Source organism: Schistocerca serialis, chromosome 1 (assembly GCF_023864345.2).
Source record: "Schistocerca serialis cubense isolate TAMUIC-IGC-003099 chromosome 1, iqSchSeri2.2, whole genome shotgun sequence".
Classification (NCBI taxonomy): Eukaryota; Metazoa; Arthropoda; class Insecta; order Orthoptera; family Acrididae; genus Schistocerca; species Schistocerca serialis.
In genome coordinates, this window is record NC_064638.1 from 317,380,421 (window position 1) to 317,393,323 (window position 12,903).

The window sequence follows — 12,903 nt, forward strand, 5'->3', positions numbered from 1 at the left end:
GTGCTAGGACAATATTTCGAAGCCACTGACTCGTAGCCACACATTCGCAACTATCTTCTTTGCACGCCCATTTTTACTGCCAAGTTTTTACTTCAACTATCGTACATTTCCACCTGCGTCAATTTTCACTAATTTTTATCATACCCTCTTTGTATGAATATTCGATATCCAGTTAACAGCATCGGCTTCCAAGACATCCACTTTGCGCAGTATATTCTTTTGGAGCACTGTGCTTCACTGAGTGCTCCAAGGACCACAATTACTAACAGCTCTGCGGTTTCAGAAATATCGCCCTACATCAGAGGTAGTGCCGGTTAATATTTTCAGTATTTCACTGTCATTAAACTTTGTCCGAAAGTATTATTATTATTATTATTATTATTATTATTATTATTATTCACTATCTGCCGAATAGGACCACGCGAGGTACAATCCATAAATGTCACTTTTGATGGTTGGCCTTTCTTTGTGTTTATTATAAATATTTTGTGTTAATCTGAATGCAGTTACAACTTTTGACAGTGATCTTCGTTTGCAGCTTTTTTTTTTTCTTGCGTGATTTCCCCCAAGTATTTAAACTGAGAAACCGTTTTTATTATTCCATATTTTGTATTCAAAAACATTGGTGCTTATTTGTTGCATATCATAAATTCCGTTTTTCGAACGATATTTATAGTCCTACTTTTTCCGCAACTTCTTTAAGAATTCCACATTTTTAGCTGTGTGAAAAACCCTTGTTAAAATTGCCAGATCATCTGCAAAAGCGAGACAGCCGCTATGGCCGTGCGGCTCTAGGCGCTACAGTCTGGAACCGAGCGACCGCTACGGTCGCAGGTTCGAATCCTGCCTCGGGCATGGATGTGTGCGATGTCCTTAGGTTAGTTAGGTTTAAGTAGTTCATAGTTCTAGGCGAGTGATGACCTCAGGAGTTAAGTCGCATAGTGCTCAGAGCCATTTGAACCATTTTCGCAAAGGCGAGGCAATCCACTCTAATTTACTTCTGCCTAACTTTATTGATTGGTCTTTATTTTGACTCGACTTTTGCTCTCGCCATTCTGTAACCACCTTTTCCAAAACACAGTCTTTATATCAAATGGTTCAGAAATTTCTCCCATGAATTTAGACCCAGTGTCAGTTTCATAATCAGTGTTAGAGTTTTATTATCTATCCCTTGCTCCTTTAAAATTTGGAAAAGAGATTCAAGATAAACTGAGTCGTAGGCCTTTTTAAAATCCACAAATTTACATACAATATTGTTACCAGAAATCCTTTGGGGCCTAAGGATCAGTTTCAGATTAAGAATTTGTTCCGGACAGGATCCGTTTGGGCTAAAACATGCTTGGTATTCACCAATTTTAGGTTCTAGCTGTTCATGGACTCGATCAAATATTCAATGCGAGAGAATTTTGTACGTGACCGGGAGAAGAGAGATTCCTCGGTAATTATTAACATTGGTTCCACCCCCTTTTTTATGCAATGGATGAATTAGGGCAGTTTTCCAGTCATCAGGTATTTTATCAGTTGGCTAGATTTGTCCTACTACTTGATGATCTCTTGTATACTGTTAGGGCCAGCTGTTTCTAGTAGTTCTGCAATTATACCGTCATCTCAGGATGCTTTATTGATTTAAGTCTCTTAATCTGTTTATTTACTTCGATTTTGTCAGGTTCTTTAGAGATGGGGTTGGTATGAATAGTTTGCTGTGGTTGGAATTTATTCGCTGGTTCTGGACAGTTATAGTTTTCCAAAATAATCAGCAAGTACCTTACAATTTTCCTGGTTATCAAGAGCCAAACAGCCATTTTCATTTTTGAAGCACAGACTTTGAGGTTAGTGGCCAGTTAGTTTTGTTTCGAATGTTTTATACAAGTTTCCTGTATGTTCCTTTAGAAGTATTTTTCGATTTGTAAATGTTGGGCATTTTCGTAGCTTCTTCTACTTTCTCACAGTTAGAAAGGTGTTGTACGTATTTTCCATTTTGTTACTATTCCAACTTTTTAATGCCTCATGCCTCATGCCTAGACTGCTGTTCCACAGTTCGCTTTCCACCAAGGGTGTTTTTGTTTCTTTCGAAGCGGAATGAAATTGTATGCTGTTGTGATGAACTTTTCTCTTTGGTTTTCCCAGTTGTTGGATTGGTTTTTGTCAAGTTCGCTTGTTAGAGTTGTGGATATTTTAGTAGTGTCAAATTTTGGGATAACATTCTTTCGTTTTGAAGAGTTTTAGAGATCGAAATTTTACTTTTATTCGCAAAAATAATGATCAGAATCTATATTAGCCCCTTTCCTAACTTGGACATTGAAAACTTCTTTGGTATTAGGGTATGAAATAACTACATGATCTATTTGAAATTGCCCAATAAATGTATTGGGTGCCTACCAAATGTTTGTCTAGAAGAGTTCTTTTTGAAATGTGCTGATATGATTTTAAGGTTAAAATTTTTGCACATGTCAACAAGTGTTTGGCCGTTTCGGTTTGTCCATTTATGCTCAGGAGATCCCCTCACCATTTTCTTATATTTTTTCTCTAATCTAATGGAGCATTAAAACAACCCATTACAATTTTAACATGGTCTGAGGGAATTTTCTAGATGATGTCTTCTAACGTTTTGTAAGCTTCGTTTACTTCTTCAGTTTTTTTACAGTTATCCTCATTGACTGACGTATGGGCATTAATTAAAGTGTATACCTTATTTGTGCATTTAAGAGAAATTGTCATTAGTCTATTATGAATGGGTTTTACCTCCGTTATTGAATTTAAAATATTTTTGGAGACTGCAAAAGCAACTCCCAGATGCGGTGTATTATTAGGTATTTTTTTATCCGTTTTACTTTTAAAAAGACGATAATTACCGAAATCCATGATTTTATTGTCTGTCGCTCGTGTTTCTTGAAGTGCCAAAATTTGAATCTTCTGTTCTTTTAATTGTCTCCCAAATTATGAAGCTCACCAGATTGCAACAGTGTTTGTATGTTAAGTGTTACAAAAAACGTATTTGTTTTGGTTTTAAGTTGGCCAGAAGACTCAGAAATTCTCTGTTGAATCATACTGCATACTTCGTCGCCGCTAATTCAGAGTCCATCACTACCGACGTAATATGGCACATTCATACAGACAAACCACCATCAAGATCACTTTTCAACCATATCATGCCCGGCCGCGTGCTTTTGAAGTGGAACGTTTTCTACGTGATGACGTTCAAATTGATCCTTAGGATATCATTGGTATCCATCTCTCTATCACGAGCAGTGTTGTCTGCGTCAGGTTAGTAACGGACGAGGTGTGCAACAGAATCGTGCTTCCGCATGCGAACGATCTTACATTCAAGCATTCTGATGACCATATTGGGGCAGTGTCTATCGGTCCCTCGGGGCTTGGGCTCCGTACGATACGAGTCTTCGAATTCCAGTTCGAAGTACCAACGGACGTAGTCACCGCGACTTTCCAGCCTTACGGCAAAGTGGTCAGCCACATGGCCGAAAAATGGACCACCTTTACAATGTATCCTGTTCTTAACGGCGTACGACAGATAAAAACTGAACTGACAAAACTTGTACCATCCTATCTTGTCATCGAGAGATGTAGGGCGATTATTATTTATGACGCACAGCCACACACTTGCTCCGGTTGTGGCCAAAAAGGACACGTGAGGTCGGATTGTCTCCGACGACGGTTTGCTCAAATCCCGGCAGGTGAATCTAAGGCTCCTTCTATGGTAGCGACCTTTCCTCTCAATTATGCCGGGGTTACACGAGCAGCCACCTATACCGATACCGACCACATTCGTCCCATAGCCACCCCCGACAGCGAGGACACAATTGATTCTGCAGTACCTGAACCAGCCACTACATCGGCGTACCCTCCCACCCTCCTGAGGACTATCAACGACGGAGCTTGCAAGAAAGCACGGATGACTGGATGGCCATTGACCCACGAGTTGTACCGACAGCGGCTTTTCTTCCATACACCGAAACAGCTGAAGAGATCCTCCCACATTCGGATACTGAAACAGACGTCCGTAAACAGCGTTCCCCACGGAAACATAAGAGACGGCGGCGTGCTCCATCGGACGAGTGCTTGCAGGGAACATCTGACAAGGACTGTGGACAATCCGACGACGGTACTGGCGGTGCAGAGGCCGCAGTAACATCCCATCCACCCAGATCGCCATGGTGACGGCTTCAGCCCCCCCGACCCCACAGAGCAGCAGGATCACATGCAGACAGCCGCTGCGGATTGCCAGCCAGTCACCAACAGCCACCAGCAGCCGATGGTATTTCATGGCGACTGAGCAGACGACAGTGAGGAAAACTCCATGCCCATCGTGTCAGACGACACTCGAGGGAATTTACCCCACCAGTGTTGATCCTTTTCCACCATCAGTGGCAGCGATGAGACACCCTGACATCACGTGCACACACTCCTTACAAGGGTGTTGAGTGCCAACACGGGTGCTTTGGACAGACTTCAAACTTATCGTATTGCGACTTTAACCATCAACACTATACGGACGCGCGCTAAGTTATCCTTGATTCAGGATAGGTTGAATTCTGCTTCCATCGATATAGCCCTTCTAGAGTAGGTGTGCGTCGACGACTTTCCAGCATTTACGGTTATGACGCATGCGTCTCTCCAGATTCCCCCACAGGCAGCGTCGTCTGTGTACTTCTTCGGGAAGGGATAGTGGCGGACGATATCCTCTTTCTGCCTGGTGCAAGAGGAATGGCACTCGTAGTACTGGGTGTCCGCCTTATCAACATCTACGCACCTTCCGGGACGGAGAAACGTCGCGAACGTTCGCGATTCTTTGCGGAAGATGTCGTCCCGCTCTTCCAAGGCCACCACGACCATCTGATATTTAGAGGTGACTAAAATTGCGTACTGGCACCCAGAGACCAAATCGCATGACATGATCCGTGCCCGGAACTCGAGACACTAATCCGAGACCTGCAGATGGTGGACACTTGGGAACATCTTCACAGCTACCGACCTGGATTTACACACTTCACGAGTCACTCTTCCAGTCGCATCGACCGGGTTTATGTCTCACATTTTCTTGCCTCTGGGACATAGGATGCGGAGCTATGGCCTACAGCTTTCTCGGACCACTCTGCCTCCATCTGTGCCATCACCCCACGGCGACAGCAAGTGTGGAGAAACCGCAGCCCATGGATATTAAACGTCGCTCACCTGTCTTACCCGGATTGCCGCCAAGTCGTTGAGGATACCTGGCATATCCCGTGACGATCCGCGGTGGTTGAACTGCGCCAAACCGGCACTGAGGCGAACGTTGATAACTTACAGTCGCGACCACGCTTCTTGGCATAGACATAAAGTCGATTTTTACTTCAGAGTACTGCGAGATTGCGATGCTATGGCGCCGTCTCCGAAACGACAAACGGCGGTCCACCGTGCTAAGGCTCAGATCATCGCTAATGTGCGACGCCACCTACAGGGGGGAGGGGGGGGGGGGGGAGGGTGATAATTCGTTCGAGAACGCAGGAGAGGATAGCGAGCGGAACGCCCGTCTATGTTCCACGTACTTCGTGAACGTAAACGACGCCAAAGACCGTCGCATACTTCATCGACACGGAGGACGATCGTCGCCTCACCACACGGCAAGACATAAGCTCAGCGTTCTACGATCATTATTCCAAAGTCTTTTCAGCTCAGACTCCCTGATCCGACAACACTGGAGGACGTCTCTCAGACGATCTACGGCAATGGAAGCGGCATTGATGGACGAAATCATGGAAGAAGAAGTGATCGACGCCTTTAGAAGAGAAGCTGTAAAGAAGTCTCCGGGTCCTGATGGCCTCCCCTTGGAATTTTACCGGACTTTTCAATATTTAATAGCCACCCGATGAACGGACATCTGTCGCGAACTACTATCCCCAGAAGCGCCGTTCTCTGCGGCCCTTGTAGAAGAGATGATTATTCCTATTCACAAACCGTCCGGATGCAGGACTACCGCCCGCTGACGCTATTGAACTGCGACTTTAAGATATTTTCTCGACTGTTGGGCTCGCGGATACACCAGGCCTTACAACAAGTCATCTCACCCGATCAAACGTCATTAGGAGGCGACAATAATATTCAAACAGCACTCAGCGAATTTCGTGACTTGATCTCACTGGCGAGGGCATGTCGTCTGGAGGGTGCACTGGCAGCAATCGATTTCAGTCAAGCTTTCGATCGCATGGACGTCAATGATTTGGAAGCCATTTGTCAGTGTCGTCATGCGACTACTCCGTGGCGCGAGATCCAAGGTGATCGTCAACGGCCGCCCCGCGCAGCCTCTCACCATTTCTCTATCGATACGCCAAGGCTGCTCTCTGTCCACTTTACTTTACGCTGTGACCATGGAACCACTCCTATGCGGCCAGCGCCAACGACTGACGGGTATGATGCTACGAGGCCACACTTTCCGATGTAAAGCATACGCTGACGACCTGGTGATTTTCATCCGCGACGGCAACGACACCTCCAGTGCATTGGACAGCTACATATAGCATGGTCACTGGTACTCGTATGAACGTCGCAAAATCAGTGGCGATGAACATCAGAGTCGGACTGCCCGAGGACAGCGTCACCCCCTTACAGCTTGGAGATACTTTAAATGTCTCGACTTTGATTTCACAGACAATATACGACGAACCGCTGCTCACGATTTTCGACGACTTTTCGGACTTGAATAGCCAACAACCGCCTACGAGCGCTGGACGTCGTCCAACGGACCCAGTATGTCAGCACACATTTAGCGTCACGCATTCCGCACATCGCCTAGATATTACCTATACCCGTGATCTTAGCTCGCCGTGTGCTGGCGGCTTTGCTTTTCAAGATCACATATGAGACTCTCGTCCTTCCCCCGAATCGTGACGGCTTGGGCTTCATCACGCTAGTCCTGACAGCCTGACGAGTTTGTTATTAGAAGAACTAGCGCCGATCTCCCTCTCGCCACCTGTGCCAATACACAACGTCCCCTCGTCACTCTTCTACATCGATGTCTTTTAACTCGAACTCAGTTACATTCGACTTGCCTTACCAGCGACTCGACTGGCGACGGCAAGGACGGTTTATCGTGTCCTGCAGCGTGGACGACCGGATAACATCGTGGAGAGGGAGCACCCGAGTGTCAACTGGCGAGCAGTGTGGAAGACAATTCACCACGTAACGCTGGACACCGCCGTCACGGCGATGTGGTATATCACTGTCAACGGTGAGCAGGTGACCAGATCAAGGCTACATGCGATCCATATGGTGGACTCACCCAAGTGCACGAGCTGTGGCGTTCAAGACAGCAATGAACACCGTCTTAGCTGTGTCGAGTCTACGGCAGTGTGGCACTTAGTGAAGCAAATGTGAGCGTATTTCCTTCGAGTGACACCGAATCATATCGAACCCAAGACTATATTATTCCCGGATGAAACGTAGTACCGACTCACGAAAACTAATGCCGTGACGTGGCTTCGTGGACATGCAGTTTCAAGACGGGACTAAATACGCTTTAGACTTTTGGAACTATTTGCAGGAACGACATTGCAAGATCCTCTGCAACCCAAAGCATCGACAATATTTTTCCAATTATTTTTGGAGTGCGTTCCACGACGCTCCACGCAGCTGGATCATCACGGGTAAGAGAAGCTAAAATTACAAGACGATGATAGAACAATACACGGTACAAAGTGGGATCTACCTTGTTCGTTGCGAGAATTCATACCTGGATCATAAAGCAGATGGAGAGGTTCGTCGTGACTCTTCGCACTGTGTACCAGTATTTGCCCCCTTTCCTCTTTTTGTCCTCAGTGCGAAAGGTTCTTCAAAGTTTTGTTTCCCATCCTGTGTAAGACGTAGTGCCGGTTAATGGTGTTACGGACTCCAACCTTAGGTTTTACTTAATGGCTTTCTTAGCCTCACACTTTGCTCTCTTTCTTTTTGCCCCTTGCTCTAAATATAAGTATGCTTCCAGTTATGTGCGTCCCCAATTCGGAGCAACGAGTGTACTTACAGCCTAAAAAAATTCAAAACAATAAAACTATTGCACCCTTTGTTCCCATAAATGGGATGGAGGAGACATTGCGGCGAAGCCTCGGGTTCTCGGGTTGCGACCTCTGCCCACCTTACCTCCGCCATCCCACGACCTGATCCATTTTCCATAAAAAAAATGAGACTGTTAAAAAGAAGGTGGTCATGGTATTAGACTCCCAAGGCAAACGAGCTGTGTTCAACCCTACATCGAGGCATTTTTTTTTTATTTTTATTTTTCCGCTGTGCGTTGTATTCAAACTAGTGCCTGTATCGTGTATCTGTGTCTATATTGTGTACCTGTATCCGTTTGCTACAGCGAAGTGTGAGACCTATAATGACAGTTGATTATGTACAATTACTCTGTTAGAAGCCGAAAGGAAGTGGCTTTCGATTGCGAACCGCAAATGATTGAAGACGAGGCGACAAGTCATCCGAATCCTCCACCGGATAACACGTCCGGTGTGTCATACACGGCATTAGTGACAGTACGTTTGGCATATGATAGGAGTCTCTTACTGACACATCTAATTTGTACGTTTGGTAAAGTGTGTGAGACACGCCTCCTTGCACGATTTAGGTGTTCGTATGAATGTGAATGTGATCACTCCAAAGGAAATTATGAAAACAAATTAGCGCAACAGTTCCACGATCATGCAGTTTCTCTGTGCTCTGTCAAAACATATGTTTTTAACGTTTTTAAAGTTTGGTTCCGTTCTGGAAGTTTTGACTCCTGAATTCCTTTTTTGTAACATAGTTCACATCCTATTATTTGTTATTTTGATTTCTGTGAGACGTCTATATGGTATATCGCCTGCTCTCACTATTCATCACTTTTACTTGCGACGGCAACGTATTCTTACCCCATGGTTCATGTTCTGTAACCAATGTATAGTATGAAAACCGCAAGACTACAGAAAGAGAACAAACACTTCAATGACCGGACGGACAATTCACAAAAATTCGCACGAAGTAGTTTTGGGCATGGCTCGTCCGTTTGACAGTCCAACACCGTTGCCACATAACTACGACGCCGTGGCTGTTCTGCTTCCTAAATACAGCAGTTGTTAAGCTTGGACTTTTCAGTCTTATTATTTTGCTGTATTTTTCATAGTTCAGTACACCTTATTCCTGTCTTCATGCTTGATCTGTATTCCGTTTTGACAGTTTACATAAGATAAGAATTGGGACTGCCGCGGAGTTTGCAGGCGAGCCGGCCTTGAGTTATATAAGCGAGCGATAAGCGCTTCGCGCCATTCCCGCTGCTGCTGTCGCACACGCAACCGCATTGAACGCTGCCAACATGCCGTATAGAAGGCGTTGGAGACGTCGCTCAAGACAGACAGTATATAAGACTATTGAAGACGTTGAAATGTCAACAGCCGCCGCTGACAAGAAGAAGAATACAATCAAATCTGTTGCTGCACACTCAATGCTAGATGGACCGTCTGTGTTTTGTGGTTGCAGACTGAATTGCAGCATTGATTTGAATGACACATTTTCACATGGTAATGGCTGGTTAACAGTAGCAATTGTACGTGGTGGTACAGGTGTGTCAAACGTGTCGGGACTGGAAAGCTTCGTCGACACCTTACCACTAAATCTGACTGGGATTCTAAGGGCAGCTTCCCTTGTTAGGTCTGGCGGAGCGATGTCTGTAATACCGAGGTGTTTCTGCGAATTTCGGTCTTCCAATTATAATGTACTTTGACTCACTCGGATGTACTGTACATGTTGGTGCGTCTGCTCCTACACCATTATCGTTCACAGTACTGCGGAGCTGAGTACACTACGAATTGTGCAGCGGTGCATGGGAACTATGTTCTGCACTCCAAGGCGGTTCCTGCCAATTATGTGATATCATATTTATAATTTTTAGTTTTTGTCCACTGGGCTGCAAATGATTTTTCAGGGCCGGCCCTGATGGCCGAGCGGTTCTAGGCGCGTCAGTCTGGAACCGCGCGACCGCTAATGTCGCAGGTTCGAATCCTGCCTGGGGCATGGATATGTGTGATGTTCTTAGCTTAGTTAGGTTTAAGTAGTTCTAAGTTCTATGGGACTGATGACTTCAGATATTAAGTCCCGTAGTGCTAAGAGCCATTTTGATTTTTCGGGTGTCAGTGAAAGGTGAAGAGTCAAGGCAAGGCATTTTGGATAATTTCAGTAGTGTATTTGTTTACTGAAAAATGAAACACTCAGCTCCCTGAAACTTTCTGGCAGATTACAACTGTATGTCGGACTGGGACTCGAATTGGGTACCATTCCTATCGCGAGCAAAGGGACTGAGATATCCAGGAACTATTCACAACCTTCCCTCACAGCTTTACTTCCGCCAGTAATTCTCAGCTACCTTCCCGACTTCACCGAACTAGATTTCCAAGTGAAAAGCAAAGGTTACGGTTGGAATACAGTTTCAATCTGCCAGAAACTTTCACATCAGCACGCACACCGCTGAAAAGTAAACATGCATTCCGGGTTAGCTTTGCGTCTGATAGATGGTTGCTGAGGTAGAACGCACACACATACACCGTACGACGTATAATGAAAATGTCTGGTCTGGTGTGTTTGCTAGACGCGTCGTGCTCGTCGTGCGACCTGTCCGGCGCGCCGTTCACGTTCGCCTTCTGGTTGGGCTACTTCAACAGCTGCATCAACCCGTTCATCTACGCGTGCTCGTCGCGCGAGCTGCGGCGCGCCTTCCGCGCCACCCTCTGCTGCGCCTGCCGCGGGAGGCGGGCCGCCGCCGCCGGTGGCGCCACTGGCACTGGTGGCGCCTCCAGAAACCATGACGATAAGCTGCGGCGTTCCCCGTGACGTGACGTCACCGCCCTGCCAGCGCGTCGCGTCACCTCGCCACGTCGGAGGAACTATTCGTGGAAGGTTACAGTCCGACTTTCGTCACTCTTAAGTGCATCTGTCTAGGACCTTAATACCCCAATAAATTTATACTTGAAAGAAATATCTAAATTCATCTTTTGTAGCCACTAATGACGTGCTAAGTACATAACGTAAAATCTAAAATCTGCTGTACCTCTCGGGTATAACTGGCTATGTCACATATTTGCAACAACAGGCACTTGCGAAAGTGTACGCTTGCAACACGCCATTAAAATATACAGGGTGTTTCCAAACTTCCAGGAAACATGCCTCACACACAAATAAAGAAAAGATGTTATGTGGACATGTGTCCGGAAACGCTTAATTTCCTTGTTAGAGCTCATTTTAGTTTCTTCCACCTACGCTCAATGGAGCACGTTATCATGATTTCATACGGGATACTCTACCTGTGCTGTTAGAACATGTGCCTTTACAAGTACGATAAAACATGTGGTTCATGCACGATGGTGCTCCTGCACATTTCAGTCGAAGTGTTCGTACGCTTCTCAACAACAGATTCGGTGACCGATGGCTTGGTAGAGGCGGCCCAATTCCATGGCCTTCACGCTCTCCTGACCTCAACCCTCTTGACTTTCATTTATGGGGGCATTTGAAAGCTCTTGTCTACGCAACCCCGGTACCAAATGTAGAGACTCTTCGTGCTCGTATTGTGGACGGCTGTGATACAATACGCCATTCTCCAGGGCTGCATCAGCGCATCAGGGACTCCATGCGATGGAGGATGGATGCATGTATCCTCGCTAACGGAGGACATTTTGAACATTTCCTGTAACAAAATGTTTGAAGTCACGCTGGTACGTGCTGTTGCTGTGTGTTTCCATTCCATGATCAATGTGATTTGAAGAGAAGTAATAAAATGAGCTCTAACAAGGAAAGTAAGCGTTTCCGGACACATGTCCATATAACGTATTTTCTTTCTTTGTGTGTGAGGAATGTTTCCTGAAAGATTGGCCGTACCTTTTTGTAACACCCTGTATGTGATATGGTATATATGATATAGTGACAAGATTTTCATGACTAAAAATGAAATAAATAGATGGCGGCATACATTTTAAACACATTGCCGGAAAAAGTTACTACATCTGGAAAGACAACGTCGATTATTGTCCAATGACGGAATAGGCCTCCTGGAGGACGGTAGACGTACTGATAATGGTTCCAACGTCGTCCGCCAACAGACAGCATAATTAGACTGTAGGAAATACTTCATCCAGCCACAAGTTTAGTTGAAATGTTTTTATTGCACCAATAGTAGTTTCAGGCCTGACCCCATCGCCAGACGGTAGCGTTGGCTTCCACGAAAATGTATTCATTGTAAGACAGAGGTTTCATTTTGTTTTATGATCCACACTGATTAATGCGGGGAACGAAATATGGAATATATAAGAAAATCAAACTTCTGTCTTATAACGCGTAAAGGAGGGCTATTCAGGACGACACAAATGTAAAACTTGCAAAGAAGTCAATGGAACAATCTGAAGATGGGCTTAGGTCCGAAATTACACTACTGGCCATTAAAATTGCTACACCACGAAGATGACGTGCTACAGGCGCGAAAATTAACGGACAGGAAGAAGATGCTGTGATATGCAAATGATTAGCTTTTCAGAGCATTCACACAAGGTTGGCGCCGGTGGCGACACCTACAACGTGCTGACATGAGGAAAGTTTCCAACCGATTTCTCAAACACAAACAGCAGTTGACCGGCGTATCCAGGTGAAACGTTCTTGTGAAGCCTCGTGTAAGGAGGAGAAATGCGCACCATCACGTTTCCGACTGTGATAAACATCGGATTGTAGCCTATCGCAATTGCGGTTTATTGAATCGCGGCATTGCTGCTCGCGTTGGTCGAGATCCAATGACTGTTAGCAGAATATGGAATCGGTGGGTTCAGGAGGGTAATACGGAACGCCGTGCTGGTTCCCAACGGCCTCGTATCACTAGTAGTCGAGATGACAGGCAGCTTATCCGCATGG

General features: G+C 45.6%; 1 protein-coding gene across 1 annotated transcript in view; it reads left to right on the forward strand.

Annotated features, from left to right (window-relative positions):
• LOC126470264 (alpha-1B adrenergic receptor-like) overlaps positions 1 to 10,842 on the forward strand; it is an 87,133-nt gene extending 76,291 nt beyond the window's left edge. The window contains exon 2 of the mRNA XM_050098041.1: positions 10,601 to 10,842. Coding sequence (XP_049953998.1) covers positions 10,601 to 10,842 — 242 coding nt within the window. The remainder of the gene's footprint in view (positions 1 to 10,600) is intronic.
• The last annotated feature ends 2,061 nt before the right edge of the window (positions 10,843 to 12,903 follow it).